Consider the following 19,413-nt stretch of genomic DNA (forward strand, 5'->3'; position numbering starts at 1 on the left):
TCATTCTGTCCTCAGTCCAGAGCTGTTTTCAGCTCCAACCACGATGAACAGTTGCAGAAAAGGCACATCCTGCACTGTGCTGTGCCACAAGCCTCCCCTGCAAGACTTGAGACAACTCTTTGAAGAAGGAGCATGTGGACAAAACAGAGAGAGCCCAGAGGACAGCAGCAGTCACCCTGAACATGAGCATGAATATGTGAACACATAATCATGAAGGAGTGCATACTTTCAAGATCAGAAATGCTTAAACAGGGCAACAGAAATTATATGCAATCAAACTTCACTACTCTTTAGTGGTGTAACAGTGGAATGCTACTGCTGCAACAGATCAATGACTTCTAAACTCCGATTCTGTCAGATTATAGTTTCCCTACTGTATTTGAATTTACCCTTTCACAGTTCAAATTCGTATGCAGATTCAGTCCCCTCCAGGCTGGACCTTTCACAGTTCAAATTCATAGGCATATTCATCCACTAGGCTAGACTTCTAGCAGGCCATCCCTTTTCATTTTCAAGTAAGGGTTTTCAGACAGACAACCTGCTCCATGATTCTTTTGGTCAAAGGATATTAACTAAATGAGCCTTGAGCCAATTGCCCTCTTTAACCCTTAAACTCTAAGGTTAAAAGCACTAACACTAGAAAATAGATCAAAAGTAGTTAAGCTTTTGAGTGTGCTTATAATGAAAGCATGGCTCATTTTTTTAGCAGAAAATCACCAGTTTGCTTGGTGACAAAATCTCTTCGATGGGTCAGATCTACTTTAGAGTCAGCAGAGGGAAGATTGTTTTATTTTGTGATTACAACCTTCTGCGAAACACAGGACATGTGGTTCTTGAGGTATCAGAGGAATTAGTGAAGAGAGAAAAACATTCTGACACTGTTTGGCATAACATTTTATGTTTTTGTATGTGTGCATGTATATGTGCATATGAGCATGTAAAATTTTGTGGGGGGATGAGGAGAAAGTAACATTCATAATTCATCAGTTTAGAGTCATTTGGATGCTGGATTTTTATTGTTGGCAACAGAATACTCACATTCTCTTGGAAGAGATTATTAGCGAAGTAATTCCAGAAAGTTTAAAAAATCCCCCTATATGCTTCTGAAACATTCTAGGGGTTTTCAGACATTTGTAACATCATCAGTTGCATCAATAATATGTATGGGCCTGTCTACTTTTATTCTGGAAATTTCATAGAACAAGGACAATTATTTAAAGCGTAAATCATCCTGAAATCCATCTGGAAGAGCTGGCCACAAAAGAAAAGGAACTAAAATATGTCTTATTGTAGCTAAAAAAGCTCCAAACAAACAACAAACAAGTAACAAAAACCAATTAAAATCCAGATTCCTGAAGATGCCAAGATTTGAAGACTGTGTTCTCAATAGAAGGTTAAACAGTCTGCCTTGCCAATCCAAAATGTTAAAAAATCATGAAATTGTAATGAAAATGAGTCTTTCCTAAAGATGCAACTTTTGGCCTTGGGATTTTTGAACTTTAGATGCCCAGATTTTCAACCTTATTTTGAAATCACCATGATTAGAAATAACAAAACCCAAAACCAAAACCAAACCAACCAAACAAAAAACACCCCCAAAACAAACAAACAAACAAAAAGCACACACAAAAAAAAAAACCAGAGGAAATAAGTACAGATTTTCAAGTAGTGTCAGGACTATTTTGGTCTGATACTTTGACAATAAAGTTTTGAGTACCAAGAGCATCATGGTAATAGCCTAGGTGCTGGCTGCCATAGAACAGCTGGTGTGTCTGTATCTGGATGGACTCTACAAGCCACTCTCCACTGCTTGTCTTTTGAGTGCTGCATTGGTGGAATATATCACCTGGCTACAAACAACTTCCAAGAGAATTGTTTTGAAAGGTGCTTTTTTATTACAGAGCAGGTATCTCCAAAGATCAACTATCTTAATTAATGTTGCAGACCTTTAGTCAATAGTCATCAGTAATTTTTGACAGCAGCTGACCAAATCAGAGCCATGATCCAACTGACAGCTCACACCATCTACACTGACTGAATTCACAAAAGCAGGAGCTTTTATTTCCAACCTTGGTAAGTGATGGCACAAGAGATGTTGTGTGGAGAATGTGCTACTGCGGCAAGAGCCATGGCCCTTATTACCTCCCTTCTGCAGGCAAAGAGGGAGTGGAAAGAAAAGCTGCATTTAAGTTTTGACCTGTTTGCTATTCTTCCTGAACAGGGAGAGTTTTAACTGAAACAGTTAACCAATGCTACACCTGCAGAATTTGTTTTTCAGGAACTGTGTAAACTTTCTCTGATGCATAGGCAGACTTTCAGAGAGATTTAAATACTCAAGTAAGGTAGTTAACACTTAAGGATATTTGTTGAGAGAGTTTAACTCATCCCCTGGAGTCAGATATATCCATTCTTCCTTCTCTGCCATCATCTTATACAGCTTTTAGGAGCAAAAAGAGGGAGCAGAGGGAACAGGTTTGTCATGTGCTGGCCATGATTCCTTCTGCGTAGAGTCATGCCTACAACTTCATCCACTCCCAATGAGCGCCACCAATTTACCACAGAGGAAGCATTTATCATCAATAAGGGAGTATATCTCTTCCACGGCTTTCAAGGTCAGCCTTAGTGCCACTCCCTCAGTGCCTTTAACTGCTCCAGGGGAGGAGATTTCACACCTGACTATAGAAAGGTTGACTTGCTACACTCTTTTGCAGGTATTGCTGTGGGCCTGGAGTATGTGTCAGCATAATCAAAGAAAGAGATGGGTATAATCCTGATCATTTTCAGGTGTGTAGTATGAAGCAGACCAAAGTCTGTGCTATGAGGCATTTTGCTCCTGTCCACTCATGCAAAATCTCTGCCCTCATGTGTTTCTTATCCCGGGCATGGGGGAAGGGAAGGTTTTGATCTTGGTGATGTGTCTGGTGGTGGGGAGGAGAAGGAGGGAGGAAGGAGGGACATAGTGGTCTTGGCACAGAGCAGTTCTCACATTACACAGCATTAACTAAGGGCTGCCACACAAAATGGGCCAGCAGCTGTGCCTTTGTTTTCGTAGGGGTTTTGTGTACAGTTAGTGTCCAAACTAGCAGGTGATTCAAACTGAGTCAGACTGTTGTGGGCATGGGACAGCTCTCTCTTTGCACGTACCCATAAAGAGCAGTCACTTTGAAAAGTGGGCCCTTAGCTGAGCTGCGTAAGGAATGTCCAGCCTGCTGGGGAAGTGGTTTGTTGGTGAGGCATCAGGGTCAGCACATACTGCTTCTGCTGAGGTACAAACCTGCAGCTTTCTGTCCTGCATATCTGAATCCCTCTACTAGCCTTTGGTCCAAAGCAAAGGCAAGCACTTTCAGACCTGCTACATGATAAGTACTGCTCCCTACACTTTCCCTTAAGAGTTAGTACTGAATTTCTTAATTTCCAGCAAGACGTGCAAATACCTGTTTTACTCATTACATGTTATTGTTACTAGTGGTCTTCTGCCAATGGCAGAGGGACAGGCAGTACTAGGACTGTACAAAAGCTTGCCTGTACAATCACTTTTGAAACACATTTGAATGAGCAGAGCTGTTTTCAGGTCACAGTACTTGGCAGTACCTGGATAAAATATTTTTGTCCCAGTACTAAGACCTCCCAAAACTGATTGTTTGCAAAATCACAACCTCCCAATGTGCTATTCAAAGGCACTGAGCTGTCTGAGCATGTATAAGAGGTGACCAGCTTTGTCTGTGTAAGCTGCAGCTTTGGTAAAATTGTTGTTGCTCCAGAAGCAGGAGGTGGAAAAAGGTCATATCAGCAGAGGAGACCTGACCTAGAAGCCTTATATTCAGCCCCTTGTCCTGCTTTTGACTCACAGCATGAGCTCTTTCACACTGCTTTCCCCTTCTACCCTTCATCTGCATTGGCTTTGTGCAGTACAACACCTCAAAGGAATGGCTCTGTCTCTTATCTCAATTTATTGGCATGGCAGACCTTAAGAAGTATCATATAATGCTAGTGATAACAAACACACATTAGCAAGCTATTGACAGGATCTGAACTATTATGCTGACCTACACAGAACAACAGAAGCCCAAAGGAGCCACATCTCTGTGCATCATTTCCAGTTCTGGTCCTGCGAAGGTCTGCCTTTTGCTGTTTCAAAAAGAGTACAGCTAGGGTCAGAGCAGAGGGAAGATCTGCCTCGCCCTGGGAGGGTGCCATGTCCACATCTCTCAGAGCTGAACCTCACCTTCAGCATGCTCGGCAGCAATTTGTGAGAGCCTGCATTCATCAATTACAAGACTGCCAAGAAGTTTTTCTTACCACAGGATGTAGGTGCAATTTAACCCTGCTATATCTGCTGCTACATCTATTCTAGCTCATCCAGCAGGCAGTGGTGGGATCTGAGCATTGTCTCTTTCCCCATCAGCCAGGCACACATTGGAAAAGCCTGGGAAACATGCTGCAATTACTTGGCTACATCCAGAATGCCAAAAGGATGAACATGGAAGAGATGCTACCATGCCAGCTATGAAAAAATAGGCTGTGTTTCCTGTGGGCTGTCAGTCCCTCAAAACAGCATTGTCCTGCTTGTGAAGTGGGCCTGTGGAGCTCTGCCTACCGTTCAGGTCAAGTCCAGCCTCTGTGGGAGCACAATACACCATGTGTGGTACCCAAGAAGCTCAGTCAGTATACAGCCTGGAAGAGCCCTGCCCTGGGCAACTATTGCACAACGCTATACCCTTTTGTGACAATTCAGGCTTTGATGGGATTCCCTGTTGCTGCATGCTCCTGGATTTCTAAGAGATCAATTAGTGCCAGCAAGTCACCATAATGGAGGAATAACAAAGCAGGTGTTATACAGACAAATGCATTTTATCAGAAATCTGCATGAGAGGAACTGAGTAAAATACTACTAGGAAACCTGCTCTAACTGTTGTCCCTAAAATTGGAAGCATACTGGGATGGGGAGTGGGAGGCTGTATGAGAACCCTCATTTACCAGAAAGCTCTTAATCTATTTCTTGAGATTTATGAAACCTTGTCACTTGTTCTCTGTTCAAGTCTTATGCTCCTGAGAAGCCTTTTTCAGTTAGAATAAATGATGGCCTCCCCCACCATGGCAAAAACAGACTGTTATACAGTTCTCCAAAAGACCAGACTGAATTGCAGTGGAAAAAATAGATGATTAATAGATGTTCTCCTGGAAGTATTGTTTCACCAGCTTTTAATTGGAATCAGGAAATGCTAATATACTAAGACCATTGAAGACTATTCTATCTGATCTCCATAACAATACAGTAATTTTAGCTTGGTGAGAAGCAATGGCAACTTCCTCTTTTCCTCTCATAAAGACCTTGAATATGTAAGTGAAAGGAGGTCTTAGTCATGTTCCAAGGCAATAGATAAAGAGCCTTTAGCTTCCCTGTCAGAAGTGTCAGATAACCAAGACATGAAATATAAGGCATAGCATTTAGGAAACAATATACCACTGAAATGTTTCAGGATGCAAGGGACCTCTTAAAAAAAAAAGGTACCTTGAAAATACAAAGCAGGTGAGGGTATTTGAGAAACAGTTAATTGTGAATATCAGTGATGGCAATAAGACAATAATCCTTGTTTATTGCAGATATTTTCATGTTGGGTTGTCAAATATCTAAGGAAGCATGAAAAAACAGGGCCCTATCATATAAGGCCACCATGCACAACATTCTGAATCCATGTTTCTCAGTTACCCTGCAAATATTAAGACTTAATACCTGTGTGAGTCCACACCATCCCCAGAATCATCCCAACAAAGTGAATGAAAACAGGTGCTTGGGTGTTCCACAGTGTTCAGTAAAGTCTTAGGGTCAAGTGTAAAACCACAGCTTTCTTAAACAGGCAGTAACTCACACATTCACTCTACTGTAAAAGTAGCTATGAAAAAATAAGCATTTTTCCTCCTTCTTGATTTTGACTCTTATGACAGATCAGCCCACTGCCCTACCCATCAATTCATCTGAAATGTTAAAAATAGCCTACAGTGCATTTCCTTTCAGCTCAATCTGAATGTGAAACAGATGTGTCATGTGGCAGAACACCAATTTATCTGCTGGTAGTTTGCAAGCCAATTGGTTCTTTATTGATTGGTGTCTGAGAGGTGTGTAGCATTTTACCTCATGCTTTGTGGACTGCAGCATTCCAGAAAATATGCGACCTTGCCCAGTTACAGAGAAGTCTCAGAGCTGCTATTTCCCTGCCTTTCGGTTCACTGCTCCTCTTACATTTACCCAAGTGCATGTGGGGTGCAGGATGGATAAAGATTGTAAACTGAGAAGGTGCAAAGACCAGAAAAACATGTAAAAAATGTACAGAACTGGCACATCCTGACCCAAATAATTTAACAATATTGGCATGGTCAGACTCTGAAGAAGACTTAGGTCCTCCTCACAACCTGCAGTCTGAACAACAGCCAACTAAGTGTACTGTACTTGTACCCTGTACTGGTAAGGTAGCCTAGCACCAGACTTTGCCTAAGAGGCAGAATGTCATTTACTGTTTAAGCATCTCTATGTTACCATATGAATCCACTATTCCCCTTAGCAATGTCCTCTCTGAAAGATGACTTAAGAGCAAAAGAGTGCCATGAATGAGATGCTGTGCAGCATGCTGGGGCTGAGGACATGGGACTATGATGCAGTGCTCTGTGCAGCGCTCCTTAGGGTGTTGGTCACAGACCAGCAACACTCTCTCTTGGAGCAATACTTCAAACCATATGTTTCAATCCAGCTCTGTGCAAATCTCCATTCTGTCTGTGCTACTCGCAGTGTTTGCAAGCAGAAGGCTATTGGTGGTAAGACATACAGAACAGACACTTGTCCAGTCATTTGCAAATCCAGCCCCTGAGAGAGAAGAACCTCAGTTTCACCTGAGTAATAAGCTGGTAAGGCCAGTTTCCTCTGTGCCAGAACACCACTGGAGAAGAGGATCACAGAATCACACAGAATCACAGAACATTAAGGGTTGGAAGGGGACTCCAGAATCATCGAGTCAAACCCCACTGCAAGAGCAAGGGCAAAGCAGAACTTGATCTCCCAGCTATAGAGCCATGCCCAAATCCTTAAGTTCTCCACTACAATTAATACTGGGCCTATGGAGCAGAGACTGAAATGCCAGGCAGCAGAGAGCTGCTGCCTTTGGGATACGATATGTTGTCCTAAACAAGAGGTAGCATCCCTTATTGTTGCGCCGCACAAGGACCGTGCAAATGCTCTCGCCCCTGCAGTGAGCATCATGTGCTATGCTCTTACAGTAATTTCCCTCAGATACAAGCCTGGCAGTGACCCAATCTCATGCATTTGTGCTCTGCACCAAGCTGTCTATCCATAACAAGCCCTGTATTAACATTGGCATTTTTCACTTTGAAGGAACAGCATTAACCTATTCAGAAGCTGATTTCATGCAGGACACTGGGAATAAAGCACATCTAATGTAATCAATCTTTCATTTCTAGCTGAGGCAGTGCTTAGGTTGCTTTTTGCTATACAGCTATGCAGAACTGGTATGTATAGTATTCCTGCTGCAGAGAAACACAAACTGGCAGAAGAAGAAAGGATTGTTTCTGGCATCATTTCCCCACCTACACAGCAGAAGGAAGAGCTGTTTCAAGCCAACCAATTATCCTCAATTTATTACAGTAATGACAATAGTGAAGGGTAAAACTAAAAAATCTTTCTGGATAGGAAGGAGATGTCTGCCAAAGAAACTGTGCTTAGACCCACAAGTCACCCATGAGTGTTCAGGGGCTGCTTTTGTCCCTTTTCCCCCAGCCTAAATGGTCTGCCTTTTTGCCTGGTAGGTTGGAGCCATCCTTGCACACTGTCCACATTGGATTCTTGCACCCCAAGCAGAGCTGTGGTGACTGCCCTCCCTCTTGGTCACAGGGCTTTCACCGCCATGGCAATGGAATAACACACCCCCTGCAGCTCCTCTTCCTCTCACTACTGTGCTCCTCTACCTGGCAGACCAGGAGCTCCTTCCTTCCCCTGTCCAGCCAGGAAAACCATACAGTGACTGCCACCCCAAAAAAAGTCCCCTGGCCAGTGACATAGGAAGTGATGATATGAAGGTCATTCCTTCAACCTTGCTTTGTGCAAATCAAAGTTGTTAATTTTAATGGCGCTCTGTGAATAGCTAAGGAACTGAGGTCTGGACCCATGCTATATAATGAGCAGAGAAAGAACAGCCACAGGAGCAGACAGTGATCAAAACAATTAGCTGATTTTGTGTACGTACATACAAAAATTAAAACTAGCAAAGATTTGGAAAGAAGCAATCAATCTCTGTTAAAAACAAACAAACAAACCCCAAACAAACTCAGAAACCAGAAACAAACACAAAGAGGCCTTACAGCTGGCTGAGGTTCATCCAAAGAGTGAATAACAAGTGTTTAACATTCAAAGCTCTCAGCTTTGGGAAATGTGATCCTGGGACTTTGGCTATATTATCACTTGTCAAATATCAATGAAGTGTATTGCTGTAGTTTCTTCTTATTTCTTTTCTTTCTCTTTCTGAAGGGACTTGTAAGTTAACCGTTTATTACATTCAATGAAGCAATGACAGAAAAACAGCCTAATTCAAAATGTCAGGATGTGGTTTTGTTTACATTTATTTCATCAGTCTTCAGTGATAAATGCCAGAAAGGTATGTCTTTTAACAGTGAAGACATACTGTTTTCCTATGTATTTTAAACAATATTTCTTATCACAAACTAAAAGATAACACCTCTCCAATTGAAGGATTCTAGAATAATTTTTGCTTTGTTGTTTCTTTATGAAACCATACTTACTAAACTTTATTTGTAACTTTTCTCCCCTTTCTTCTGGGATATTCATTAGTATGTGCTGCCCTTTAATGAGAACACAACTGCCTCTCAGGCTGTGGGACTTCATTCTTGGTACTGCCATAAGGTTCCTCCATGATGCCAGGTAAATCACAGAGGCCTCTGTAAGAGGAGCTATTGGCCCTCAGAGACTGTGAATTCAAAAACATGGCAATATATTTGTAAACTGTTACCTACAAAGTTATTATTGACTCATGGTCCGTAAAATGGGGCTGGTGAGTATGTTTCCTTAGTTGTCTGCCAGGCTTGTAATGGCTAAGAGTGTGTGGTGTTGTTAGAATGTGTTGGGGGTATTAGTGGAAGGTCTCTCCATTACTCCATTTGTCTTAAGCCACAAGAAGTGTGATGCTAGCTAGTCTTGCAGTGCTCTTTGCTCATGCCAGCTGCAATATGGCAAAGCTCACGGTATCAGCCCTGTGGCAATGCAGGCTTACAGTAGAAACATCCTTCTCTACTTGCAGGTCCGGATATTCCCACCCCCACCCCCGTGACGCTTTCAAACAAGGTGAAGTGCCCTCCATATCACAGCTTTGTGTGGTTCAGCTCAGGAACATCTCCTCCCGTCTTGAAAACTGAACAATCTACCCAGGATCTCAGTCCGAAGGGCTGGCATGCACCACAGTGACATTTCAATCACAGTCACCATTTCCCCTTCAGACTGAAGCCCATTAGTTGCTAAACTGGCTACTTCCTGGCGCTCAGCTGAAGGAAGCACTTTGTTGGGAGTATAATCAATTTTACCACAAAACTCTGGCTGGTACTCTCCCAGGTGATTAAATAGTCACATGGGAGAAAAATGACACAATTAAAGGGTTGCTCTTAACCAAGCTAGGACATGAAAAATGAAAAGTGTCACTCTATTACTTGGACTCCCTTACATCATCACCCACAAAAAGAAACCATGAAGTGCAGCCCCTTCATGATGGACTTATGCATAATTCAAAACACGAGCTGCCTTCTGGAGCAGATCTCTGGGTCTGAGTCTGTCAAGAATGTCAAGCAGCATGAGCCTGAAGGCTTCTCAGGCAATGAAAATGGGCAGATCACAGTGCAAGAAAAGGAAGCAGAGGAAGGCCCTAGGTTGAGATCACACATGAGAAGTCACAAATTGACAACTTTAAAAACTCTGTTAACAAGTGAACATCCCAGAAGCTCTCAGTTTTACAGATACCTCTAGATATGTGATCCTGCTGCTACATAGCCTTCTTATGCTTTATGAATATTCACTGTATGGGCTCTCTATAAGAATAGAATATAATGCTCTTTAAATTAGCAGCATTTAATGCAGACTTAGTGCTGGATTTTAAATGGTCATTCCAACATTTCAAATGATCATTCCAAGGTTTCTTCTATTTTTAAACGCAAGCACGGAGAGTGCAAGCTATAACTGAAATGATAAGAGACGATTTCAAATCTGAACTCACCACAAGGTAAAACAAAGGCTAGTGTATCTGAATTGCCCATTAGTTTTCTATGAAAGCTACAATCAGCATGTAAGTAAAGAGCTGCTTCAAGTAATTATTGTAAACATGAAGAAATCTGCACTCAGTCAAAGTCACTAGAGGGTGTGATTTGAATTAGCTAAAGCTTTTCTCTTGATAAGATTGGAATATGAATCAGTCACTCTGAAGTAGGAAGTTACCACAGTGCAGTTGGTGACATTACTGTTTGGGATATGCATTCCTCCTATGCAGTTGGTGGAGGTTAGTTAGTTTGTTTTGTTTTCTTTGTCAGATTCTGCCTAGCTAAATGGCTTAAGGGAACTGACACTTCCTTTGATTCATGGCTAGCAAATCTGGTTTCTGAACTTGTAGCAGTTAATCAGAATACACTCACAGAACAAGACTTTTTTAAAGCTTCTTCCAAATTTGGAGAAGGAAGTACTGCACACACTGAACAACTGATTAATAACAATTATGAAAATTACAGGGTTGCTTTAAAAGCTACTTATTTGAGAGGGTATGTTCTTGAACCCTCACGTGTTCAAAACCCAGTGTATTTGATGGTTCTACTGGACTAATACCATTTTATAAAGCAAAAGGAGAATTTGGGAGAGAATTCCATGACAGAAAGGTATTTTGCAGTGTTTTGCTGTACAGGCAGAGCAGAGTGACTTCTGTCATGAGGAGGCTGGGGAAAGCAGTGTATGAAGGGCAATTCCTTGAATCTCAGTACTAGTGAGGAGCCTGTACTAAGCATGGCTGGATGGCAAGAGGATGTGGCCTGCAAAAATTCCATTAGAAATGCAACATGTCCAAAGAATGGATAATTGCTTTTGCTCCTTAGCAGGAAGAAAAGCTGCTTTGGGATCTCCTGCAAGTCCCAAGCAGACTGCAGAACCTATGGTACTGGGAAACAGATTCTTCCTGCTTGCTTCCAGTTAAGAAACTATCAGGCATGACCTGCTCTCCTGTGTTTTGCACATATAACCAGTTCTTCCTGGTTTCCTGTCACTTTCCACGTTACTTAATGATCTTTCTCTCTTGCAAGGACGAGCTTAAGCCTCTCCAAGCCCCTGTATCAACACAGCCAGAAGGCTCGATACTTCTTATCCTGTGCTCTTTAATTCCCTAACTACAACATATAATAATCCTAAGAACACGCTCACTAATTTGTTCCCTGACTATCTCAGACCAGATACAGAAATATCATTCGTTCATTCACCTACACTTGTCTCTCTCACCCTGATGCAGGTCAAAACAGGTGATTCTGTTTAAAAACAAGATAGAATAAGGGAAAGGGAAGAAACTGTCTCATTGTCAGTCTTCATACAGCAGCTGGAGGGAGTCTGGAAGAAACCTTAGTCAGGAAGATTCTCTTTCATGTAGGTCATTGACCAGTCACAATGCTCTGCTATATCTTACAGGGCTACAGACCTGGTAACCTTTATGCCAGTCAAATTTCAGATCATTTTTGTTCTAGCTGAAAAACTAAATTAATTACCCAGATTAATTTAGTAGAGTGTGAAAAGCATAAGGTTATCTTCTCAACATCCAGTTTCAGCAGCTTTACACTGATTTCCTATTACCATCTTAGAACATTCAAGTCATATCTTATGAGCTTGGAGTCATTTCTTTTTTGGCATAAGAGAAAGGCTTTGAATGAGCTTTATACTCCCTTTTTCTCTTTTGATCTGTCTAAACACATGAATTAATTGACTATTAAAAATTCTAAAATTAAAATCTCTTTCAGTAACTCCATAGAAATACTGTGCTATGTCACAAATCATACTTAAGATCATAGCTTCATACACTCCCCGCAGTGCCATGTGACTACCAACTCAGTATTGATTTGCTTTCATCTCAAAAACTGAAGCAATATTCATTGCCAAAATAAAAAGCTGTTTGAGTTATGAGAATGCACTGCCAGCAAGTTCCAGGATGAAGCATAGACATAAAAAAATGGGGGAGGGGGATGTGAAAATATATGTGAAAAAAGCAAAATATACTCTGTAAGAAGATGTATATTTAACTCAGGCTTTCATAATTAAAAAAGAGCAGAGGTAATAGATGGATATCACATTATCACCGAACTTGTCCAGGTCTGGATGGACCTTGTCTCTGTTTTAGCTTAGAGCAGCCTGAGTAGCAGCCAGCCATGTCCCACTAGAGATACCTGCCCATCTGTCTCCAGCTAAAACCTTTCCTGTTGCCTCAGTGACTCAGACTCTATTGGGGATGAGGAAAAGGGATAAGAGACAAGATGAGAGAGGACAAGATGTATGTAAGCAGAAATAATGCATAGGTATTTCTCCCTTACTTCTTTCAAGAGCTCTCTAATTGCTAAACTATGGTCATGCTCAAGCTCTTGTGTTTAATGCGTACCTCCTGCTGAGTGTGGTACTTCATATCACATTTTAATGTGAAAGATCAAAATGTGATTCACCACGCTTATTCTCCAGGAAACTGGGCTTCCTGCAGTATAAATAGTAAAGAGTGTGCCTACTATTAAGCAATCCACAAAAAGGCAGTGCCTACCTCTCTCCATGGTCTGCACAGGGAAAAAGAAGGTAGAAAGACTTAGCAGGAGATACTGTAAAACTGCCTACTCATCTCCCAACTTGAACACTATGACTCAGTCTTTCACTGACTTCTTGTGGCCTGAAGCACAGACTCCTGTCTTTGCTTAACTTAGTCCCTTGTAACAACAACAACAAAAAGATATCTTTGTGTCCAAACAAATCTGAATTCCTCAAAGACAATTTTCTTCCCTCAGTCAGAGAAACACTTTTCTCCTAACACTGCCTCATTCTGGGTGAAGCAGGCTTTTTGCTTTCAGAAGTCTTTCATCACCTGTCATGGCATCCTCTGGCTGTCTGCCTGTTCCTGACAGAGAGCCAGAGCAGTCTCTGCTCAGGTACTGTCTGCAGTAGATTGGCATCGCATGTGCTCTCCCTGAATCAGCTGCCTCATTGCATTGCTATTGATTCTGAGTTGGATTTCTGCAGCAAATCTATTGCATTTCCATTAGCAAGACTGCAAATGGTGAAAACAGTAATTTATATCATTATAGGCCTGCATCACAATTAACCTGCTACTTAACCTCCATCAAGCCAAATTCTGCCTTTTCATCTGATGCTGAGAAATTTCCCAAAGGTTTCTCTGCACCCAGAATTTAAGCACTGCAAATCTGAGGGGTGCTGCAGTGTGTTTTTATTTGCAGTGCATAAATAGGAAATAAAACATTTAACTTGAAAGTACAATAGATACTGGAGGAGGATGATTTCAGACCCCTGCAGTGGACATCCAAAGCCTGTGTTTTCTTACAACATCAATTATTAATCAGTTTTGATTAGAAACTTACAATGCAGTACAGTCCCAGATGTCAATTTGAATAAAGAACCAATGGCCATATCCTCCTCATACCTATTGTATTTTCTATACTCAGATATGCACACATATATAAGTGAGGAGGGAGACCACGCAGAAGATCTATACAGCACAAATGCATGACTTAGTGAAGTTTACAAAGTAAAATGAAGCTTCTAAAAATAAATTCAAGTGCAGATTACTGTTTTGCACTGAGAAATTAAAATTGTCATTAAGTGAAACTACTTAGGAAAATACTGCTTCTTTCTCCACATGTTCCATGCATGATGCATGAAAGAAAAAGAAAACACCAATGAAGTAGTTTTAAAGGCCACGAATTTGGGCTGCTTCTCTGAGAGAAAGAAACACAGGGCAAATCAGTTCAATCCTCTGTATGTTAAAGAGAATAATTCTTTCTATACAAACAATGAATGTTAAAAAGGAGGATGGTAGTGACACAAAAAGAAACAAAACAATGAAACTCAGTGATTGTTAAGGGCATTTTAAACACAGTGTTATTAACCAAGTAGATGAGAGGAAGTCTCAGTTACCACTTTAGAAGTCCCTAAAAATTGTTATGTCTTACACATCTCACTCCATCAATCCCAATCCCACTTTACTCTCAATGTTCCTGCCACAATTACATGCATTTGTAAATCACCATAATCTTTCAGACTGCAGGGAAACAAGTATTTCAGGGAAATACAGACTGGCTGGCTCAGTATGGTGACACTTGCTGTATTTCCTCTTGTTAATGAAGGTCTAGTTGTGTCTCCAGGGCCTGCTGAGATCAGCATCTCTAATCCTATGCTTCTGAGTTAGGCTCAGAACTTGTCTGGTGTATTAACTGTGATTAATTATAACTTTCTTTTGTCAAAACATTGTTAATTCTCAGAACATGTCAATGAAAAGTCATGGCATTCAAAACAAGTCTTCATATTGTGTACCAAACACTTAGAAAGTGAATTGCAAGGCTAGTCTGCCTGTACAGTCAGTGGAGAGAGCTACTCTTGCTAGAGTCACACTGGGAATCATCTGGGGCAGGTCTCTTTCTTAATGCCAAACAGGAAGACGAACACTGCCTACCTTCCTTATGTAGTCACTTAAGTCAGGTGTCTGAAGCTAATCAACATCAATACTGTATCATAAATGGCGCAACATCTGCCTTAAGGTCCTCTCCGCCTGCATCTTCATGTTTTGGGGGAAAAGCAATCTCTCTTGTGGCACTGCCCTGCATGATAACAATAATCACAGAAAAGGCTGGTATACAGCCTGTGCTCTCCCCTTCTCTGAGTACAAACCCTTGCAGTCCATAAATTGAAGCCTTCACTTGGGCTACAGCTGGAGGGAAAGGCTCCCTTCAGCCTGCCATAGAGGTAAAATACATATCTTTGTATATTTCTTCATATGGGAGAAAGGATCACAAATGGAGAGCTAAGAAAGAACAAGCAAGGTCAAAGACGCAGAGAGAAATTGTGAGGAACATTTGCAGTATGATACAAAGCCAAGGTACATTTTCCCCAGTTCTGCCTCTAAAAAGACAAAAGCAATTCACCCAGTGTGCCTGGATAACTTTGGATGGATAGCAAAACCATTTCCTAGGCAAAAACCCACTACCAGTCCCCAGAAAAAAGTTAAGACGATGAAAATCTTTGCTGATGCTGTCCCAGCAAACCTGAAGTGGCATCAGAATGAGAAAGAAGAGAAGAGAGCAGTCCCAGCCAAGGGTGTTTGACAGCATAGCCTTTTCTCTGCTTTGCCACAACTTGCAGGTGAGGGCCAGTACTGCTGATGTAGGAGCCACTGCGTGTCCCTGAGAGGCATGCATAGGTCCAGTGCTGCAGCCACCCACTCACCCCTGTGTGTTATGACCAGCACACCTTAGTGGGAACAGAGGTAAGGAGATGCAGATATGCCTGTTGGTCATCTGCTGGTCACCAGCACATGGCACTGAAGGTGGTCTGGGAAGCCAAAAGCGGAAAGGACACGGGTGCAGCAAGGATGTACCACCAGCGCGGTGACTCCTCTGGACTCTGTCCTGTGCCAGGACTTTCCCTATGGTCACTGGGAAACTCACTCCAGCAAAGTCCTGATGCTGTAGACTATCTCTTATGTAGCCCATGGAACCTCACCAAGTCAAGAGAGCTGTGATTCCAGAGCCAAGGCTATGGGTATCTCTAATTCAGGACAGAGCCAAAAATGCAGGAATGCTGCACTCCTTTGGCAGAGGTGTCACCCCAGAAAGGTAAACCCACATAGTCCTTGGCAAGTAGTTTTAGGGGCTATCTGCTTGATGGGAAAGAGAAGGCAGTAAAGGAAGTGGTTGGTTTGCAGATGTGTAAATGCAGTTATTGCAGAAACAGTTTTGACAATACTACAAAGCTACATCTATTACCAGCCTGGATAAAGGATCAAATTGTACTTAAAAGTGATGGTGTAGGAAGCAGTAAAATTTAGCTCCTGAATTGTACTAGCACTTTTACAACGTGCATGTCTTCTCAGTGGGAGAGAGATTCTAGTTTGATGCATACTATTGTATCCCTCTGGGAGTGAAATCTTCTCTGATATAATTAAGCCAAGATTGACACACTCCCTAAAGATGGGAATGTTTTAAAACCTTTCCTTTCTGTTTCAGCAAAGGAGAAATACTATTACAATATATAAAGTAAACCAAACAGAAAGGAAGAGATAATTTCTGTATTGAAAAAGGGAAAAGTATAGTGACAGAAGTGAAACCAGTCTTGAATCTAATGCACCAGACACAATTACTAGGATTGTCTCTCTTCTGCTTTCTCTCCCAGGCTCCAGGAGAAAGAAGAATCAATTAGCTTTCCGCAGACTATGACCTTGAGGGATGCAGCTTTAAGGGGGATATGCTGAGTAAGGCAGGAGAGAAAGAAGAAGTCAAAAGGATTTGGAAACTCATGGAAGGGCTTGGTTCAGAAACAATACATTAACCCCAAAATAAGAAATATGTCAGTTCGTTTTTATTTCTACACTGACCAAAAAAAAAAAAAAAAAAAAAATCAGCAGAAAAGGGCCTTTCTGGGAACAAGTTGCCTCACTGCCTGAAATGTTAAAAAGGATACTGGGAGGCAAAAGAAAGGACAATCCAATCTGCAGATGACACTTTTGAAGACATCTCTCTGAGAATTTTATAGGTGTCAAATACATTTAACAAGAAAATAGTTATCACTGATTCAATCTGTCAACCTCTCCAAGAAATCTTGCTCTACAATTGCTTGCAATGTAGCTGTATTAAAGCTCCCCAAGACAGTGCTATCAGAGCTGTCCAGAAAGTTGTTTTCATGAATTTTTTAATTCTTGGGCAGATCTTCTGCAATGTACTTTTTCAGCTTCATTTCTTTTTTTTCTTTTTTCTTTTTTTTTCTTTTTTTTTTTTTTTTTTTTTTCCCAGGGAATTGCAGCCCTTTGCCGTAGTCAGAATTAAGTGCCATGGTTAGAAGAAATACTGTCTATACAATCTTCTCCCTCAGGGCAACCCAAACCTGACCTGCTTTTAGTTCTCTCTCTCTCTCCTTTCAGTCTGCATCTATCTGGAAGTCTGTGATGCCTTAACACACATTTATCTTAAGGAAATTTCAAATGAAGAACTACGTTCAGAGGTCCCTAGGTGCTCTCATCAGAAGGTAACCAACGCTATATCCACCTTAGCACATTTAAGCTTTGCAAGCCAATCACATGATCTCCTTGAGGACAGCTGCAGATAGTGAGATGCCTTTTTCTTTTTGTTCAAGAAAAAAAAGAAAGAATAAGGAGAAACGTATAGCTTCTACTTACAAAGTTTTGGAGCAGTTTGGAGGTTTGTTTCTGTTGCTTGTGCCTGAGATGCTGTGGTAGGCTCCAGGGCAGATGGTGACAGCGAAGGTGCGGCAGAGGACAACAACCCGACATCTAGGATGCGGTTATATAGAGAAGGCTGGAGGAATGGTTTGGAGGACACTAGCGAGCTGTCACTTTGCACTGTCACTTCAGCCTTGCTCTTGGGGCTAGGTACGGGGAAGGATGAGGCATACACCTCCGAAGGCACCCAGGCAGACAGAGCTGTAGGATCCACAGCACTCTTTGGGTCTTGTCCTATTCTCCCAGGGTCAAGGTGGGTAGGAGAGTCATACTCAAAAATCTTGTCCACAAAGACCCACTTGAGACCAGCAATGCAGAGGCAAAGGCTAAGCAGGCAAGCCAGGATAGGGGCGATGCAGATCTTTTCAGAGTTGAGGCAGCCCTTCAGTCGCTCTGCCTCCAGGCACACACAGCAGGTTGCGGCAAGGCCTGCTATCCCCTGGACCCTCCTGTCCTCTCTTTGGGTCCCCGGCATGTTCTCCTCAGCTGGGAGCCCGTCAAGGGATGTGTCAGGGCTCAGTTGAGCTGAGGGGCTGGGGAAAGTGTCGGCAGCTACTTCAGACATGTTTAAGCATCAGCTCTCAAACAGCTCACCTCCAAAAGGCCTTAACCCTATCACAGTCCATTACTGTGAGAGACAGACAAAAAGAGATGGTAGCAATAGTCACAGTGCTCTGCAAAAATTAGAGTGGGAGTCAACAAAAGGTCCAAGCTCAGCAATATCATCCAAACTGGGAGAGGAGTAATGCACAGGAAAAACGAGACACCCCCCTTGTCCCTCCCTTCCTCCGATCCTTCTGTGGCTCTCTCTGCCTCTGTGAAGGAAAAGTAGCTTCACGATTACCAAGCTCCTCTTTGCTGGCCACTTTTATGATTCCTTAAATGCCTCTCAAGCAATTCTAGGTCTTCTGTGGAAGGGAAGAAACATCCCCCCAAAAGCAAGCACAACAAAACAAAACAGGGAGAAGGAGGGTGAGAAGAGAAAGAAAACCACACGAGCACCAAACAAAATGATCAGATTAAGTGAACCAATAGCCCAGAGCGAAAGGCAAGATTCTCACCTTGAGCATCTGAGACTGGTATCTGCTTAGACGAGGAAAACAATTGTCATGCGGTAGAAGAAGAAAAAGCAAAATCTGTAACAACAGCAGCAGCGGTAGAAGTGACAGTAGCAGCAGCATCCTGTCGTGTTACAGCGGCGGCTGAAAGAGGCTGAATCATTACAGAGCAGCAGGTGCTCACTGTCTGAGCATCACTGCAAACAATATCATTACACAGAGGTTTGTACGGAAGAGCGATGCCAAGACGGTGGTAACTCCCTTTCTCTCCCCTCCCTCTTTGTCCTTCTTGAGCGCTCATTCACTTTCCTCCTTCTATCCCCACCTCCCCCACCACCCCCCGCCCCGCTCCCCCAGCCCCCTCTCAGCCTGTTTCCCTGATGTACAGACTCGCTCCTTCCTCCCCTACCCCACCCCCCGCCCTCTGCAGGGCTGCTCTGAGGGAAATCAGTACACCCAGCAACGCAGGACTGTCAGTGACTTCCTATTTTATCCAATTAGGAGGAATAAAGGCCATTGAATCGAAGAGGGGGCGAGGGCAGAAGCTGCGCTCCCTCCCGCTCTCTCTCTGCGGCCGGAGCCGGCGGCCATCGGTGACAAGGTCCGCTGGCTAGGACCGGGTGTCGGCGAGATTTCTTTGGGCTGGACTGGGCTCGCTCACTGTGATACCCGATCTCTCCCAAGGGCAATACCTCTTTCCAGCAGCAATTTCTCTCTGCCTGACACTAGAGAGAGATTCTTTTTTTTTGTCTGCAAGCCCCTGGTAAGTTTTGTTCACTTGGAATAATGCTGGGATGCATCTTAGATCAAGCAGATAGAAAAAA

General features: G+C 42.5%; 1 protein-coding gene across 3 annotated transcripts in view; it reads right to left on the minus strand.

Annotated features, from left to right (window-relative positions):
• NRG1 (neuregulin 1) overlaps positions 1–18,096 on the minus strand; it is a 96,355-nt gene extending 78,259 nt beyond the window's left edge. For all 3 annotated transcript variants that reach the window (XM_054397452.1, XM_054397451.1, XM_054397450.1), the window contains exon 1: positions 17,469–18,096. In XM_054397452.1, coding sequence (XP_054253427.1) covers positions 17,469–18,096 — 628 coding nt within the window. The remainder of the gene's footprint in view (positions 1–17,468) is intronic.
• Between the last annotated feature and the right edge of the window lie 1,317 nt (positions 18,097–19,413).

The sequence above is a fragment of the Indicator indicator genome, chromosome Z (genome assembly GCF_027791375.1).
Source record: "Indicator indicator isolate 239-I01 chromosome Z, UM_Iind_1.1, whole genome shotgun sequence".
Taxonomy (NCBI): Eukaryota; Metazoa; Chordata; class Aves; order Piciformes; family Indicatoridae; genus Indicator; species Indicator indicator.